Genomic DNA, 19,460 nt, shown 5'->3' on the forward strand with positions numbered 1-19,460 from the left:
GAACTATTGATTTAGTTATAGATAAATCTTTTAAATACTTCATGCAGTGAAAATAGCTTTGTATTTGCATTGACATCTAATTGTTCCATTCTTGAAAATTAGGTTTTTCCATTTAGAAATACTGTGTTAGGAGTAAGGAATCAATCTTTTATAATGTCTTTTTGTAGAGTTACTTATTTTCTTTGTGGTCAAAGATCATTTATATTGCGTATTCAAACAAATACTTTTTTCCCCTTATTAAAAACGATTGGGTAGGGGATACGTGGGTCATGGGCTTGCGTCTTCTATCTCAGTTTGCAGTGAGTGTTCATTCCATAGTGCCTTCTGTGTTCTTGATGCCAGCGATATAGTGGCAGACAAAGTCATGGAGCTTACATTCTAGCCAAGAGGAACAGTCAGTAAACAAAATAGTAAATACACAAATTAAATTACGGTAGTATTATAAAGATACATTTTGCTCATTTCTGAATAACGAAGGAGGAACCAGCCATGTTATAATCTGAGGGTAAAGCTTACTAAGATACAAAGGCTCTAAAAAATATAGCATTTTTGGCATTTTTGTAGTGCAGAAAGTTTACCAGGGTTAAATCATTGTGGTGATGGAGAGAGGGGTAGGAGATGGTTGAAGGGGATGCAAAGCTAGATCATCATATAGGATCTTCTGTTCTGTGATAGGTGTTTGCAAGAAATAAGAGTAGTTGGCATTCTTTAGAGGCATTCTTAAGTAGGTGGAGGTCATAAACAATGTGATTTATATTTTTAAAATATGATTCTGGCTGCTGTGCAGAGAACACACTGTATGGGGCAAAAGTGAAAGAAGAGACCGGAACATTGCAGTGTTAGAGGTGACACTGGACTTAGTTGTCAGAGTAAGGAACACTTTGGAGGTTTGCTGTTGAATTAGATGTGACAGATGAAGAAAAGAAACAAGGAGAACCCCATTGCCCAAGCAATGGGGGTTCAATTATGGTACTGTTAACTGGGAAAACTATAGAAGAAATAGGTTTAAGTGGAAAAAATAAAAAATTTTATTTGGGATGTTAAGTTTGAGTCTATATATTAGGGCTTTGCAGATCATACTACATAGGTGGTCAGCAGCCATAACATCTGCTTAGAAGTTATTTCTTATTAGGATTATGTCATTACATTAATTTTTAATATCCATTCTTTTACTTTTCCAAGCTGAATGCTCTAGTTGCACCTAAAATTCTTCAGTCACAATTAAGATGCCTATAAAATCTCTACTAGCCATCATCTTTAAAGGAAACATAATTCTGAATTTTACAATACAGTAAACTTGATTATTCAGACACTGATGATTTTTTCATCTGGTTGTCCTTGACCTTTGCTTTTATTAACACCTCCTGCTCTGTGCTTACAATGCCAGCTACTCTGTAGGCTGACTCAGGAGGATCATTTGAGGCCAGGAATTTGAGACTAGCCTTGGTAACATAATAAGACCCTGCCTATTTAAAAAAAAAAAAAAAAAAAAAAAAAGGCTGAGCGTGGTGGCTCAAACCTGTAATCCCAGCGCTTTGGGAGGCCAAGGTGGACAGATCACTTGAGGTCAGGAGTTTGAGATTAGCCTGGCCAACATGGTGAAACCTCATCTCTACCAAAAGTGCAAAAATTAGCCAGGTGTTGTGGTGCATGCTTGTGGTCCTAGCTACTCAGGAGGGCGAGGCAGGAGAATCACTTGAACTCAGGAGGTGGAGGTTGCAGGGAGCCGAGTTTGCACCACTGTACTCCAGCTTGGGTGACAGAGCAAGACTCCGTCTCAAAAAACAAAAACAAAAGCTAGGCATGATGGCATGCTCCTGTAGTCCCAGCTACTTGGAAAGCTGAGACAGAAGGATCTCTTGAGCCCAGGAGGTCAAGGCTGCAGTAAGCTATGGTTACACTACTGCATTCCAGCCTAGGTGACAGCAAGACTCTTGTCTTAAAACAAAAACCTCCTGCCTTTTCTTGGGGGTAATTTCATTGCCTTTTAGTGAAGTAGTGCGTAACTAAGATTGTTGTCTTGCTAATTGCTAGCATTTCTGGGAAAGGTTTGGTACAGGAAGTTGAAATAGATGGATAAAGTTTGTATTAACTGTGAATTTCAGTTATTTTATCCTAGTGTCCCACTAATTGGATTGAATTTGAGAGTAGATGAGAGCAGATTTAAAAAATTTTATGGAGTGTTTAGCCTCTTTCTAGGAAAACCCTACATCCAGAAATTTCGAAAAAATCGTTGGTAGACTAGTAAAATTTCAAATTGTGATGGTGTTCTTGATAAGTAATACTTTTTATGAAATATCATAAAGAGCTTTAAAAGTATATATTGACAAGCTTATCTTGTTTAGTTCAAGTAGCAAAATACTAATGCAGTGTAAATAACATAATATGACCTTTGTTTTTCCATTAGTGAAAAAGTTCACACTTTTAATTTCTCAACAATACATTCTGTAGTTAAAGCTTAAATATTATCAGAGAACATGAGATTGAGAACATTAAGTAGATACAGAATTTCTTTTGCTTGTTTTTTGTTTTTTTTTTTAGCATATTTTAGGTAGTCTTAGTATAGTTAAGTCTATGTACCACTTTAGCCAAGTAAAGAACAACATGTTACCACCTACTTAACATGCCTTTAGTTGCAATCTCAAAAATAACTAGACAAATTTAGACAAATGGTGCTGCTTAAAGATAAGACATTAGAGAGGTTATTGGGTTTTCAAATGTGTAGAAATACAAATATAAACATTAAAAAAATAGATTACTAATTATCAGGCATATCGCTTTATTCAATAATGAGGAAATGCAAAAATTGCTCCATATGAACATGTTCATGTGTAATAAAGTACAGAACACTGGAACTTGAAATGACCATAGTTAAAGAGTATACAATCTAAAAATATTTCATCATGACCCACCTACCAGAATATCTCACTAGAATACTTTTGCACTTTCCTTTTTAAAAAGAAATTGCCAAGTGTTAGGAAACCATTTTTAAGAGATGTCTTTGTTAATTAAATATATCAGGTTGTGTTCTGGTTTCTTTTTTTGAGATGGAGTCTCACCCTGTCACCCAGGCTGGAGTGCAGTGGCGCAGTCTTGGCTCACTGCAACCTCTGCCTCCCAAGTTCAAGTGATTCTCCTGCCTTAGCTTCCCAAGTAGCTGGGATTAACAAGTGCACGCTACCACGCCCAGCTACTTTCGTATTTTTATTTGAGACAGGGTTTCATCATGTTGGCCAGGCTGGTCTCAAACTCCTGACTTCAGGTGATGTGCATGTTTTGGCCTCCCAAAGTGCTGGAATTATAGGCGTGAGCCACCATGTCCAGCCTGGTTTCTTTTTTAAAAATTTTTTTGAAATTCTAGTTCCCTGGTCTGTCTAGTCAGCTGAATTTCTTACCCTTTCTATATTTCTATATAATTTTAGTTGAAGTTTAGAATAATGCTCTGGAAGACAGGGAATTTTTCAGTGATCTTCAGAAATAGATTCTAAACTTTTAGCCACAGACATTGGAATTAAAAAGTTTCTGTTCATTTTTAACTCTATTCAATTAACAATGATTAAATGAGGTTTTGCTCTTGTGCTGATTTTATTATCTGATCAGTAATCCAATCCGAAAAACGAATATTTTAAATTGAACTAAATTATATATTTGGGAAAAGAGTACAGATCTCTTAAGACATGGTAGTCAGGATTTTTTTTTTCTTAAAGCAGAATCCATTTAATAGAGAAATGCAGACATTTTCCCTTTAGTGAAGCGAAGTTCTAAATTCTAGGTTGAAGAATTATTTGGTTTTAAGTTGTATATTTTATGTAAGTATATCAGATACATATTTATATACATAACTATTTATAAATATTTATATACATAACTATTTATAAATATATATTTATATAATTATATAAAGATTCCTTGCTTTAAAATTGCCCTTTTCCCCTCTAAAAATTCTTAATGTGTAAACTTACACAAAGCAAAATATTTTATTTGAAGATATTTATTACAAGAATAGGCATCCTTTGAAGGCTGAAAGCCCTTTTTCATCTTTGTTGGGCTCAAACCTTCGGGTTGCTCTGCCCGGCACCAAAAGTGCTACTTGAAACTTAGAGTTTCTGAGAAGTCTTTGAAGTAGATTTGATACAAGATATGTAAAGTGATTTGCAATGCCTTCTTGAGAAGACAGGACATAAGGAAAGTTTTTAAAAGTTAAAATTATACATGCTATGAAAGTCTTAAAGTGATTTTTAAACTGACAGATTATAAATCTCTTTTTAAAAGTAGTTTTTCTTGACTTTTTAAAAACCTTAACTAACATACTATACTGTTTTACTCATCACTACTTTGGATTTTAATTGCTACACAACACACCTATTACAGATATCCCTCATTATGACAGTTTCCTTGATAGTTGTTGAAATTGTACTGATTCTATAACATATGCTTACGATGGCCTCTTCACGTTAGCAATTTCAAGGAAAAATATTTATCAAATAGTACTTTAAAAATAAGCAAAAACAGTCCTATGAAATGCAGTTTATTTGATCTAGAGTGTGAATGAGTTGCAAGGACTGATGTCTATGTTAGAAATAAACTGTTGGGCAAAATGCTGAAGAGCTATATTTTCAATAATAGGTCTTTTTTATACCTATAAACAAATTATATATAAATGGTGGTGGTACCAGAGCATTGAAAATAAAACTCGTTTGTGATAAACATCATCACTAGTTCTCTATCCTGAAATGTAACTGAATCATAATAAAGTGCTATTCATCTGCAGGTGCATTGCTTCTACTTAGTTAAAAGATGGTTGAAAGGATAGGAATTAGTAGCATGTTGTATTAGCCTTTTGTAGTGTATTTTGTCCTAAGCATCTTAATTTCCCTGTTTTGAATGCTAAGTAGCAAGGGTCTTGGTTTAGAACTAATACCCATCATGCATGTAAACGGTATGAAAGAGCTGCTTAGTAAGTTAACACAAAGTGTTCTTGTGTCAGTGCTTGTGGAAATAGATACAATACAAACATTACAGCTGAACTCACGGCAAACTCCATTAAGTAAAAACCTGGCCTCATTGTTCAGGAAAAAGTTTGAATAGAATACAAGCTCATTTTGTTGAATGTAATGTCAGGCTTTTAGGGACTGTATTGAGGGATAAGGTTTTGTTAAGTTGAGACCAATTCATTAAGTTTTATTGCCTGGTGAGAAGCAGCAATACTTTATTGTAAGACTTCATCAAATATTCATGGTTAAAGAGAAGTAGTAAATGTATTCAATCAAGTGGTCTTTTGGGATTTTGAAAAGGATTATGAAGTCTGCTCAGCTGATAACATTGATAGAGGTTGTTTAACAAGGGTAATTTTAATCTCTGAGTTTAGTTTTGTTGTCCAGTCTTGTCTCTTTTTTACTGTCACAAATCCAGGTCTGTTAAGAATTGTGTCACATTCTAAGGATGAAAGAATGATATATCCATTCATATAATTTATGTTATTTCCTAAATAGGTATATTTTTAAGCTATCATCTTAGTTTGAGTTTGGCATATGAGGGAATTGTGACCCATCTAGTTGTGAGATTGCTGTTCATTTGGTCAGACTCTAGTCTCATCTCACTACTGCTGGTGATCTTTTCATGTCTTGGATAATATGATTTCTTTGACACATATAAAATAATAAGCAACCTTTTGCCTTGGCCAGTTCAGACTGTCATGAAGGGGTATAGTCAGCAGTTTCTACATAATGGAAACGTCCATCGCATTGCCCTTATTATTGTACTTGGTATCAGGTTACCTGCCTTCTCTTATTTACTTTTATATTATGCTCATCTCAGTTTTTAGTGATGCAGTTTGTGCACAGGAAGCTCATCCTTTTCCAATTCACTGTGTGTTTACTTCTTTAGTTTTCAACCAAAGTTTTGTAATTTGTGTTGGTTTTGTCAATTTTAAAGAAATTAACCATATTCAACTTAAAGTCGAATTTGTTATTAATTTTTTATATCCTTTATTCTTTAGGCAGATGATGTTGAGGGCAAAATTAGACAAATCATTCCACCTGGATTTTGCACAAACACGAATGATTTCCTTTCTTTACTGGAAAAGGAAGTTGATTTCAAGCCATTCGGAACCTTACTTCATACCTACTCAGTTCTCAGTCCAACAGGAGGAGAAAACTTTACCTTTCAGATATATAAGGTAAAGATAAATCTAAATATTTATTGAGTAAAGTTCTATTTGCCTGAAACCTGTATGTAGTTTTGTTGTCAGTGATTTATTCTAACTGCAATAAGCAAGTTTTAATCAGCATTGTAAACAAAGATCTATTTTGTGTGTATGTCTGTATCTGTGTTCACATCTTAATCTGAGACTTCTAAACATTTTCCCACAGGATAATTTTGTGTTCTGCAGACTTTCACTTACCTTTGTGATGAGTTTCACCTGACTTTTCCTGGCTTTTTCCCTAGGCTGACATGACATGTAGAGGCTTTCGAGAATATCATGAAAGGCTTCAGACCTTTTTGATGTGGTTTATTGAAACTGCTAGCTTTATTGACGTGGATGATGAAAGATGGCACTACTTTCTAGTGTAAGTACAGTTCTAAAGCAACAGTAGACCTTATTACCTCCACAAAGCCAGGATTTTAATTGTGGCAGCCCAATTATTGGGACAGTATAATGATATTTTTCCCAGGAAAGAAAAACTATTGTTTATGAGGCTTGAGTTTTCCTTCATTATGCTTTGGGAGACCTTGAGAATAGAGCTGAATTAAATGCTGTTGTCCGTTAGGTCCCTGAATGTAGGCTTAAACAGTAAAATGAGCTTTGCCTGTGTTTTCTTTTACTTGCCACCTATTCATCTTTATAATAGGCAAGTGCACTGAAGTGATGTAAAGAGGTCTGATTTATCCAAGTTGCTGCACACCAATTAAGTGAATTGTACATTCAGAACATAGCAGGTGTACCCATTGGGCCCTCACAGAGTAGCTTGCTGACACTGAAAATTCAGTCAGAGAATGGAAAAGAAAATGGACACTGCATGGGAGCGCGACTGTAATTGACCTGCTTGGCTTTCTGTTTTATCTGCAGATTTGAGAAGTATAATAAGGATGGAGCTACGCTCTTTGCGACCGTAGGCTACATGACAGTCTATAATTACTATGTGTACCCAGACAAAACCCGGCCACGTGTAAGGTAATTGGCAGTATAACACGTGCCTTGTCTTTTATTTCAGAAGAAGGAACTGCTGAAGTTTCCAATACTTGTTATAATAGTGTTGATTTGTTTAAAAAAAAAATCAGTATTATTCATGGGCTATGTACTGATTTATTTCATTGTTCCCTTTGAAACAGTGTAGAAGATTAAACTAATTTTGAGTATCTTGAGAATTTTTGGGTATCTCAAAGGTAGATTGAAAAAAGGTCACACAAACTTTAAAGTGTTTGTAATACTATAGTTATCTGCAAGTTTTAAACTGGTCATGTTATGATATTTTAATTTTAAAATAATTTCTTTACTGTAGTCAGATGCTGATTTTGACTCCATTTCAAGGTCAAGGCCATGGTGCTCAACTTCTTGAAACAGTTCATAGATACTACACTGAATTTCCTACAGTTCTTGACATTACAGGTATGTAGAATTTGATTTGTTACTGAAAGAGCCTTTCTAAAAATGTCTTCTTACTGATTGATTTTATTTTTGTCAGAAATAACTATTTTAAACAGCAACATTTTCCTAGGGTGTTTAAGCCATCTAAAGATGGCTTAAGTCTATATTTTAGATCATAAGCCTTTGTGGGGATTGGATTACATCCCTAACTGTGAAGTGCTTAATGGAACAAATTGAAGATAATGAGCTGAATATATATGGGGAAGTCTTGGTCAGGCATAAATACTGTGGTATAACTTATTTGTTCACTTTATTTGGCAAACAGTTGCATTATTTAGAGGCAGCCTGCGCTTTAATTTACATGTAGGGGCAGAATATTCTAAACTTTACTGAGAAAAAAAGTCAAGGTAAATACTTCTTGAATAGAATACACATTTCCTAAAGTGTGTGTTTTGTATTCCTAAAATGCATGCCTTCACAACAGTAGTAGATAAGGTGAAATGTAGGCCTATTTGTTTTGGAAATGTCTTTCAGTATGGATTAGCCATAGAAGTAGTATTATGACTAGAATGCTTAGGAGAAGGAAAGACGACTTACTTGACTTGACTCTTTAAAAGGAGAAGGCATTATTAGATGGAGTTTCAGATGATAATATGTTAAAGTGTGATCCACCAAAAAACAAAGTGGCCCAAGGAATATTTATGTTATTTTCTAACTTTCAAATTTGTTGTTCATAAAATTGCTGATGAAACTGAAAGTTACCTTTTTCTTTTCATGAAAATTACTTTACCAGATAGTTACATGCAAATTGGTATTAAAATTTATTAATCTTACAAGTTTGAATTTGGATACATCTTTGTTACAAACTATGCTATTTAACATGCACTAAAATATTAACATGTTAAAAAATGCTATTTGGGAGTTTTGTTTAAAGACACCACCTCCTACCCACCCACCCCCCCCCCCAAAAAAAAAGAAAACTGGATGTGAGACTGGCAACCACATAAATAGGCTAGTAAGCAGATTGTTTCATCCTTCTTTATATAGACTAGTAATCCAAGGTAAATAAAATTGAAGTTGCTTCAGAACAGTGAATTGATCTGTAGAATAATAAACTGCAGGGAAAGCATGTTGTCTTTAAAAGGGAGTTCCACATTTATAGAGGTGAATTATCTTTTCATCTGACTTTCCTGCTACTGTTAAATGGATTGGAAGCTCAGGAGATAAAGTAGTAGTTACTAAACTTCGTTTATAACAAAAGTTATAAATTGTTTAAGTGACAACTTCACTAGCTTAGTGACTTATAAAATTGTAGAAACGTAATACAGACTATGTCACTTCTTTTAGTTGAGCAGAAAATTGTTTAGCTTCTATTAACTTACAAAGCTTAGACTTGCTGCTACATGAAGGGACATTTTTGGTGATTTTAATGTGAAGTTCACATAAGTAGTCTTTGTCTACTCTAGTGGGTAATGTGCCAGCAGGGGTTGTTTCTCTGAAGCCTCTTAACCACTTTCTTCTGTCTACTCCAACCAATAAAGTCCTTGATACTTAGCACCAATTAGCAGATAAAGAATTTTATTTCTTAAATCTCAGTGAAGAGTCATCAATAATGGTAGCCTTTATTCATTGGTGTTATTCATTAGAAACTGAAGTCTCTAAAAAGAAAAGACTAAACATGCTAAAGGACTTCTGAATTTGGCAACTGGGTATTGGTCTTTATTTTCAGCATTGACATTTCTCAGCATTTAAAAATACTAAAAATGCCTTATCAGCTGTTCTCATGAAGATATTTATTTCTCCTAGATTTCCATACCCAGTCCTTAGAAAACGAAACTGCAGATTTTTCTACTCTTCTGTCATTTAGTTGCCTGTTTCTCCATTATTGTGTGTGTTTTTTTAGCTTTGTGGTTCTTTTGCAGGCTCTGGATCTCCATTTGCAATCCAGAATATTCTTTATATTGAGATGGCCTTTTGCTTATTTGACAGATAGCCAGATCTAATAATAATTGAAACTTCCTGTAGATGGCCTAAGTTATATCTTACTTCCAATGGATGGGTGTTTGTGGTATCATTGCCACCCATTTTCATTTTTTTGCACTCAATTTTAAGGTAAAATACTGGCAGACAATTCCTTATATACCATCTGCCTTTTGAAGATGTCATTCTCTCAAGATGTACAGCATTTGAATTCATCTCAGTTGTATAACTTTATAAATAGAATCAATGATCTCTTTCCTCTGGACTTCTGAAAGGAGTTGCGTTTGGCAATAGAAATCGATTCTGGGCTGGAATACATATCAGTATTATTATCTATCAGTAGTACATGAAGAGCTAATTATATTTGTCCTTTAAATGTACTTTATTGTTCTGGGATGTGCCATATAGCTTTTTAGAATATTATGTGAATTGTTTATACTTAGGTGATTGTGCTGTTATCTCATTTCCCTTCTTTAGAATATGATTTTTTTTATCACTAATATAGTACGTTAATATGAGAAGCTTTTAAAAAACGATTGCTAGATGAGGTATTACATTTGGAAAAAACTCAGTTTTTGATCCTGCATATCATTGTAGATTTAAATTCAAGAAAATTTTATCTTTAAATACGTTGCTTATCTTTGTAGCATAGAAACAAAGGAATTGAAGGATGTCACACATTATTGGGTGTCATTTTAAGTTCATTTCAGACTGACACTTTCAAAGGGCTTAAAGATTGAGTGGTGACTTGGTTCCTTATATTAAGCTGCAAACAAAGTATTATCAGTCTATAATGCCTTATTTAAAACTGGAAAATTTTTTTTTTTTTTTTTTTGAGACGGAGTCTCGCTCTGTCACCCAGGCTAGAGTGCAGTGGCGCAATCTCGGCTCACTGCAAGCTCCGCCTCCCGGGTTCATGCCATTCTCCTGCCTCAGCCTCTCCGAGTAGCTGGGACTACAGGCGCCCGCCACCGCGCCCGGCTAATTTTTTGTATTTTTAGTAGAGACGGGGTTTCACCGTGGTCTCGATCTCCTGACCTCGTGATCCGCCCGCCTCAGCCTCCCAAAGTGCTGGGATTACAAGCGTGAGCCACCGCGCCCGGCCCTAAAACTGGAAAATTTTTGCATGTTTTTTGACTTATGTGAAAATTTCAGGTAAAAATGTGGCCTGAGTAGTTTTTCTCAACTGTAACTCGTTTTCCTATGATACTTATTTCCTAAACTTTTCTGAGGGTATAGAAGTTACTTAAAATTTCACTCAGCTGGTTACAGTGGCTCATGCCTGTAATCCCAGAAGTTTGGGAGGCTGTGCTGGAGGGTTGCTTGAGCTCAGGGGTTCAAGACCAGCCTGGGGAACATAGGGAGATTCCCGTCTCTATAAAAAAATTTTTTTAATTAGCTGGATATGGTGGCACACACCTATGGTCCCAGCCAGCTACTTGGGGGACTGAGATGGGAGGATCGTTAGAGCCCAGAAGGTCAAGGCTGCAGTGAGCTGTGATTGTGCCATTGCACTCCAGCTAGGGGGACAGAGCGAGACCCTGTCTTAAAAAATACACACACACTTTGGGAGGCCGAGGCAGGCAGATTACGAGGTCAAGAGATCGAGACCATCCTGGCTAGCATGGTGAAACACTGTCTCTACTAAAAATACAAAGAATTAGCCAGGCGTGGTGGCATGCACTTGTAGTCCCAGCTACTCGGGAGGCTGAGGCAGGAGAATCACTTGAACCTGTGAGCCGAGATCCTGCCACTGCACCCCACCCTGGTGACAGAGTGAGACTCTGTCTCAAAAAAACACACACGCTCACACACACATACACACACAGCCATACACACATACACTAAATGTTACTTTAAATCAATATTAGCAATGCAGTTATTTTTCTTTTTCTTTTTCTTTTTTTTTTTTTTTTGAGACGGAGTCTCCCTCTGTCCCCCAGGCTGGAGTGCAGTGGTGCAATCTTGGTTCACTGCAACCTCCGCCTCCCGGGTTCAAGCAATTCTCCTGCCTCGGCCTCATAAGTAGCTGGGACTACAAGTGCCTGCCACCATGCCCGGCTAATTTTTCTATTTTTAGTAGAGACGGGGTTTCACCATATTGGCCAGGCTGGTCTCAAACTCCTAACCTTGTGACCCTCCGGCCTCAGCCTCCCAAAGTGCTGGGATTACAGGCGTGAGCCACCACCCCTGGCTGCAATGCGGTTGTTTTTCTAAACCAATTTAGAAAGAAATAGACTTGGAAAAACTGACATTGCATAAGCTTGTACCTCATCTATTAGTACTTTTAAAAATGTGGCCTGGTGCCATGGCTCATGCCTGTAATCCCAGCACTTTGGGAGGCCAAGGCGGGCAGATCACGAGGTCAGGAGATAGAGACCGTCTTGGCTAACACGGTGAAACCCCGTCTCTACTAAAAATAAAAAAATTAGCCAGGCGTGATGGTGGATGCCTGTAGTCCCAGCTACTTGGGAGGCTGAGGCAGGAGAATGGCGTAAACCCAGAGGTGGAGCTTGAGTGAGCCGAGATTGTGCCACTGCACTCCAGCCTGGGCGACAGAGCGAGACTCCGTCTCAAAAACAAACAAACAAAAAAATGTTTTACAAGAGATACTTGCTTAAGCGTTTGTCTTTAGTAGAGTTTTTAATTAAAACAACTTTATTGAGGTATAATTTCCAGACCATAAAATTCACCCATTTTAAGCAGACAGTTCAGTGGTTTTTAGTAAATCTGCCTGTTTTAGAACATTTCCATCACTGAAAAGATCCTTCATGTCCATTTGTAGTCAGTTTCCATCCCTACACCCAACGTCCATTGAGGTCCTTGGTCCATTTTGAATAAATTGTTGTGTATGATGTGAGGTAAGTATCTCGTTCATCTTCTTACATGTGGATAGCTAGCTGTCCTGGCACCATTTGTTGAACGGAGTGTCTTTCCTCATTGAATTTGCTTGGTACTTTTCTTGAATATCAGTTGACCATAAATGTGAAGGTTTATTACCGGACTCTCTGATGATCTATACTTCTACCCTTATGCCACTACCAAACTGTCATGATTAGGTTGATATAGCTTTATATTTTTTATTTTTTTATTTATTTTTAAAATGATAATATCAAGTTTAACCTGTCAAATATACGAGTTGAATTTGTGGAACATATTTTGCCTGTGTGCTGCAAGGTAAACAGAAGTTTCTTGAAATGCTCGATGGTGTAGGGTTAAAAATGGGTCCTTGCCCTGGCCAGGCAGGTGGGAATGGGACAAAGAAAGGTAGAGATGGAGGCTTCAGAGTGGACTGGCTGGGCTTGGGCCATGACCCTCAAGGACACAGGAGTACAGGGTCCCAAAGGGCAGCCCCTTTCTGAGTGAGCACCCAAGCAACACACATAGGGGCTGCATGTTGCAAACTCATCAGTGCTCAACCCCTGGCACAACCACCCGCTACTGTGTAATCTACCTGACAAACCCTACTTTCTAAGGCACTCCTCCCAGGCCCCCCACCAGGATCCTGAACTCTTAAAAACAGTTTTTAAGAAAACATTCAAACGGTTACATATGAAATGCTATCTGCATCTTTCCGGGGTCTTTCTTTTGTTTTTTTGGTGAGGTAGGGGTAGTGTTTGAGACAGGGTGTTGCTCTGTCACCCAGGCTGGAGTGCAGTGGAGTGATAGCTCACTGCGCGTTGAACTCCTGGGCTTAAGCAAAACTCCTGCCTCAGCCTCCCGAGTAGCTGGAACTACAGGCACATGCTACCATACCTGGCTAATTTTTAAAGCATTTTCTGTAGAGATGGGGGTCTCACTATGTTGCCCAGGCTAGTCTTGAACTCCAGGGCTCCAGCTGTCCTCCTGCCTCGGCCTCCCAAAGCAAGGGATTACAGGTGTGAGCAACTGCACCTGGCCTGGCACACACAAAGTTATAGCAGGTGCCCTTCCCCAACCCCCACAGGCAGCAAGCTGTGGGGTCTCCTCTATCTGTAAAGGGCTGCTGCAGTGGCGACAGCACAGAGTGGGCAAGGCACAGCAGAGGTTTTGGCAGCATGGCCCAGTTCCTGGTATCTCCTTCTATATAGTCCATGCTTGCTTCTTCAGGGAGAGTGACTGCATTCACTTTCCTGACAAACATGAATCATCTTTTGCTCTCCTGTCTTTCTTCCTCTTGGCTTTCTCCTGCTATTTCCAGATAATCACCTGCTGTCTTCCCAGCTAAATGCAATTTCATGTAATGCTCTTTTGCTCTCTCTTCTCAATGTCTTCTTTTCTTGAAATCTCCTTTGGCCTGCCCAGATTCAGTTGTGTGACCTTTCTGGTTATCTATGGCATCCAATTGGGGTTCTTCATGTCAATGAGCTGTTCTATGCCTTTGTACTTTTGTTGGCAGTCAGTCATCTTCATTCTCAGGCAATCTCTTGCCTGATGCTAGATTTCTTCTTTTTTGGGGTCACCTGCAGCCTCCATTCTCCACTCTCTTCTTGTGTCTTCTCTGGCCTTCTGCTTTTCAACTTGGAGCTGTGCATTGATCTGCTTGGGGAATATGTACTGCCTTGCTTAGCCTTTGTGGCCTCCCTTTCTCCTTCCTTTAGGCACAGAGGCTCTGGCAAAGCAGCACCTCAATCATATATGAGTCTTGAAATCAGAAATGAAAGTCCTCCAATTTTGTTCTTTTTCAAAATTATTTTGTTTATAATGTCCCTTGTATTTGCATAAAAATTTTAGCATAAGCTCACCAATTTCTACAAAAAAAAAAAAAAAAAAAGTCTCTTGGGTCTTGATAGGGATTGAGGGATTATATTAAATCTGTCATTAATTTGAAGAAAATTCCCATTTTAACAATTCAGAATCCTGTAATCCAGGGGTCTCAAAACCCCCAGCTACGGACTGGTACTGGTCCAGAGCCTATTAGGACTGGGCCACACAGCAGGAGGTAAATGATGGGTGAACAAGCATTACTGTCTGAGCTCTACCTCCTGTCAGATCAGTGGCGGCATTAGATTCTCATAGGAGCACAAACCCTATTGTGAACTGCACATGTGAAGGATATAGGTCGAATCTAACTAACACCTGATGACTGATCTGAGGTAGAACAGTTTCATCTGGAAACCATCCCGTGTCTGTTCCCCTCATCCCCAGGGAAAAATTGCCTGCCTCCCACAAAATCCCTGGTGCTAGAGATTTTTGGCACTTCTGGTACCAAAAAGGTTGGGGACCACTGCTCTAATCCATTAATATGAAATGTCTTGGGCCAGGCTTGGTGGCTTGCACCTGTAATCCCAGCACTTTGGGAGGCCACAGCAGGTGGATCGCTTGAGCCCAGGAGTTCGAGAGCAGCCTAGGCAATGTGGTGAAACCCCATCTCTACAAAAATACAAAAATTAGCCAGGCATGGTGGCAAGCACCTGTGGGCCCAGCTACTCAGGAGGCTGAGGTGGGAGGATCACTTGAGCCCAGGAGGTTGAGGCTGCAGTGAGCCAAGATCATACACTGCACTGCAGCCTGGGTGAGTGAGACCCTGTCTCAAAAAGAAAAAAAAAGAATTATCTCCATTTAGTTAGATCTTTTAAAACTTTTCTCAACAATGTTGTTTTCAGTATACAAGTTTTGCACTACTTTTGTTAACTTTATTTGTAAATATTTTTGATGCTGTTGGAAATGGGATTATTTTCTTAATTTCGTTTTTGGATCATTGATTTTTTTAGTATGTAGAAATACAGTTAGGTTTTATATATTGATCTTCTATCCTGCACCCTTGCTGAACTTGTTTATTAGTTGTAGTGGTTTTTTGGTTAGAATTTTCCACATACAGGATCACGTTGTCTGTAAATAAAGACATTTTTACTTCTTCCTTTGCAGTCAGATGCATTTTCTTTCTTACCCGATTGCTTAGCTGAGAACTCCAATATAATGGTGCCTGGAAATGGTGAAAGCAGACATCTGTGCCTTGCTCCCAGTTTCAGAGGGAAAGCATTTGGTCTTTCACCATTGTGGGTGATGTTAGCTATAGTTTTCATATGTGTTAATTATGAAATTGAGGCAGTTCCCTTCTATTTCTAGACTGTTGATGAGCGTTTTTATCATGAATTGATGTTGGATTTTGTCAAACGCTTTGTTCTGCATGTATTGAATTTTTCTCATTTATTTTGTTAACATGGTATATTACATTAATTGATTTTTTTTGGATGTTAAACCAACTGCATTTCTGGCATAAATCCCATTTAGTTCTGGTATGTAATTCATTTTATATATTGCCAGATTTGGTTTGCTAATATTTGTTGAGGACATTTGTATCTACATTCATGAGGGATATTGATTTGTAGTTTTTGTCTTAGATCCTTAGTGTCAGGGTAACTCTGGCCTCATAGAATGAGTTGGAAAGTGTTTCCTCTCTTTTCTTTTTTTTTCTTTTTTCTTTTTTTTTTTTTTTTAATGGAGATAGAGTCTCACTCTGTTGCCCAGGCAGGAGTGCAGTGGTACCATCTTGGCTCACTGCAACCTCTGCCTCCCAGGTTCAAGCGATTCTCCTGCCTCAGCCTCCCAAGTAGCTGGGACTACAGGCCTGCGCCACCACGCGTGGCTAATCTTTATATTTTTAGTAGAGATGGGGTTTCACCATGTTGGCCAGGCTGGTCTCAAAACTCCTGACCTCAGGTGATCCGCCTGCCTCGGCCTCCCAAAGTGCTGGGATTACAGGTGTGAGCCACTGTGCCTGGCCTGTTGCCTCTATTTTCTAGAATAGTTTGTGACGGATCGTCATTATGTCTTCTTCAGGTGTTTCATGGAATTTACCAGTAAAGCCACCTGGTTGTAGACTTGTCTTTGTGGGAAGATTTTTAGTTGGTAATTAAATGTCTTTGTTATAGTCAGTTCACATAGTCATTTACTTTTTGAGTCATTTTGGTAATTGTTTCTTTTAAAAGCTGTCTATTTCATCTAAGTTGTCTCATTTGTTGGCATAAAGTTCATGGCATATTCCCTTTTAATTCTTCTAAAGTTGGTAGGAATATCCCTTCTTTCCTGCCTGATTTTGGTAAATGTTTTCTCTCTTTTTTTTTCAGTCGTTCTAACGAAAGGTTTGTCAATCCATCGATCATTTCAAAGAACCAACTTTGTGTTTATGTGAACTTGTCTATTTTTGTTTTCTTTGTCATTGATTTTACTCTATTATTATTGCTTCTTATTACTTTGGGTTTAATTTGCCCTTCCTTATCTAGTTAAGATTGAATCTTAGGTTATATTGATTTGATGTCTTTTTTCTTCTCTTTTCTTCTTTTAGACAGAGTCTTGCTCTGTCACCCAGGCTGGAGTGCAGTGGTGGAACCTCCACCTCCCAGGCTCAAGTGATTCTCAGGCCTCAGCCTCCTGAGCAGCTGGGACTATAGGCATGGGCCACTACACCCAGCTCATTTTTGTATTTTTGGTAGAGACAGGGCTTCGCTTTTTTGGCCAGGCTTGTCTTGAACTCCCGGCCTCAAATGATTGGACCACTTTGACCTCCCAAAGTGCTGAGATTACAGGTGTGAGCCACCATGCCTGGCCTTTCTTTTCTAATACAGACATTTAAATACCTAAATATTTACACATAATACACATTTATATATAAATATATAATATATAAATATATAATACCTAAATATAAGCATTGATGTAGCTGCATCACGTAAGCTTTTAGAAATTGTGCTTTCATTTTCATTCAGTTCAAAATGTGTTTTAATTTTCCTTGTGATTTCTTCTTTGATCCATGGATTATTTTAAAGCTTGTTGTTCAGTTTCTAAATAATGTGGATTCCCATGTTTCCTTTTGTAAAGTTTGAATTTAATTGCACTGTTGTTAAAGAACATATTTTAGGGCCAGGCGCGGTGGCTTACGCCTGTAATCCCAACACTTTGGGAGGCAGAGGCTGGCAGATCATCTGAGGTCAGGAGTTCGAGACCAGCCTGATCAACATGGAGAAACCCCATCTCTACTAAAAATACAAAATTAGCTGGGCGTGGTGGCACGTGCCTGTAATCCCAGCTACTTGAGAGGCTGAGGCAGGAGAATCGCTTGAACCTGGGAGGTGGAGGTTGCAGTGAGCCGAGATGGCACCATTGCACTCCAGCCTGGGCAACAAGTGCGAAACTCCGTCTCAAAAAAAAAAAAAGCCGGGAGCGATGGCTCACGTCTGTAATTCCAGCACTTTGGAGGCTGAGGCAGGCGGATCATGAGGTCAGGAGATCGAGACCATCCTGGCTAACATGGTGAAACCCCATCTCTACTAAAAATACAAAAAATTAGCCGGGCGTGGTGGTGGGTGCCTGTAGTCCCAGCTACTCGGGAGGCTGAGGCAGGAGAATGGCGTGAACCCGGGAGACAGAGTTTGCAGTGAACCAAGATTGCGCCACTGCACTCCAGCCTAGGTGACAGAGCAAGACTCCGTCTCAAAAAAAAAAAAAAAAGAACATATTTTGTATGACTTCGGTCCTTTTTCATTTATTTATGTGATTTTATATTTAATTTTTACATGACCTTCCAGTGAACCTTTTTCATTTATTCTATTTGTCTATTTATCTACCTACCTAGCTATCTTTTGAGAGAGTCTTGCTCTGTCGCCCACACTGGAGTGCAGTGCCACAATCATGGCTCACTGCAGCCTCAACCTCCTGGCCTCAAGTGATCGTCCTGCGCCAGCCTCCCAAGTCATTGGGCCTACAGGTGCACACCACCACACCCAGCTAATTTTTACTTTTTTTGTAGAAACGGGGTTTTGCCATGTTGCCCAGGCTGGTCTGGAACTCCTGGGCTCAAGCAATGCCCCCATCTTGGCCTCCCAAAGTGCTAAGATCACAGGTGTGAGCCATCATGCCCAGCCCTTTTTCATTTATTAAGTTTTGTTTTCTGTTCAAGCTTAGAGGTCAGCAAACTTTCTTTTGGTTTAAGGATAGGTTGTATTTTATGCTTTGCAAGCTACACACAGTCTCTGTTGCATACTCTTGGTTTTTGTTGTTGTTTTGGTTGTTTTAAACAACCCTTTAGAAACCATTCTTAGTTCACATACCATACAAAAACAGGCCACAGGCAAGATTGGCCCATGGGCCATCATAGTTTATTGATCCCTGGCCTAACATTAAGTCTTTCCTGGATGAATGTTCCTTGTACACTTGTAAAGAACATGTATTTTGCTGTTATTGAGTAGAATGTTCTGTAAATATCAGTTGGGCCAAGTTGATAGTGCCGTTCAGGCCTTCTATATCTTTGCCAATTTTCTGTCTAATTGTTCTATCGATTATTGAGAGTGTAGTATTGAAATTTCAGACTTTTTCTGTTGTATTGTCTATTTCTCCCTTTAATTCTGTCAGTATTTTCTTCATGTATTTTGGGGCTCTGTTGTTGTGCATTTGTTTATAATTGTAATATCTTCCTGATGAATAAACTTTTTTATCATTATAAAATGTGCCCCTTTTTTGTCTTAAACTCTTTAAAAAAAAAAAAAAAAAAAATAGAGACAGGGTTTTGTCATACTGCCCAGGCTGGTCTCAAACTCCAGAGCTCAAGCAATCTACCTGCCTTGGCCTCCCAAAGTGTTGGAATTACAGGCATGAGCCACTGCATGTGGCCTTAAACTCTATTTTGCCTGATATTAATGTAGCCACTCTAGCTTGCATATTGTTTGCTTGGTATATCTTTTTTCTTTTTTTTTTTTTTCTTTTTTTTTTTTTTTTGAGACGAAGTCTCACTCTGTCACCCAGACTGGAGTGCGATGGCACAGTCTCAGCTCACTGCAACTTCTGCCTCCCGGGTTCAACCAGTTCTCCTCCCTTGGCCTCCCAGGTAGCTGGAATTACAGGTGCCCACCACCACACCTGGCTAATTTTTGTATTTTTAGTAGAGATGGGTTTTCACTATGTTGGTCAGGCTGGT

General features: G+C 38.4%; 2 protein-coding genes across 3 annotated transcripts in view; one reads left to right on the forward strand and one right to left on the reverse strand.

The window, feature by feature from the left end:
• SLC25A12 (solute carrier family 25 member 12) overlaps positions 1-19,460 on the reverse strand; it is a 238,474-nt gene that overhangs the window by 189,639 nt on the left and 29,375 nt on the right. The window lies entirely within an intron of this gene.
• Positions 1-19,460, forward strand: part of HAT1 (histone acetyltransferase 1) — a 69,219-nt gene that overhangs the window by 36,350 nt on the left and 13,409 nt on the right. For both annotated transcript variants that reach the window (XM_055289730.2, XM_055289731.2), the window contains exons 5-8: positions 5,999-6,178; positions 6,448-6,569; positions 7,070-7,174; positions 7,503-7,609. In XM_055289730.2, the coding sequence (XP_055145705.1) occupies positions 5,999-6,178; positions 6,448-6,569; positions 7,070-7,174; positions 7,503-7,609 (514 nt within the window). The remainder of the gene's footprint in view (positions 1-5,998; positions 6,179-6,447; positions 6,570-7,069; positions 7,175-7,502; positions 7,610-19,460) is intronic.

Source organism: Symphalangus syndactylus, chromosome 8 (assembly GCF_028878055.3).
Source record: "Symphalangus syndactylus isolate Jambi chromosome 8, NHGRI_mSymSyn1-v2.1_pri, whole genome shotgun sequence".
In the NCBI taxonomy this organism is placed as follows: domain Eukaryota; kingdom Metazoa; phylum Chordata; class Mammalia; order Primates; family Hylobatidae; genus Symphalangus; species Symphalangus syndactylus.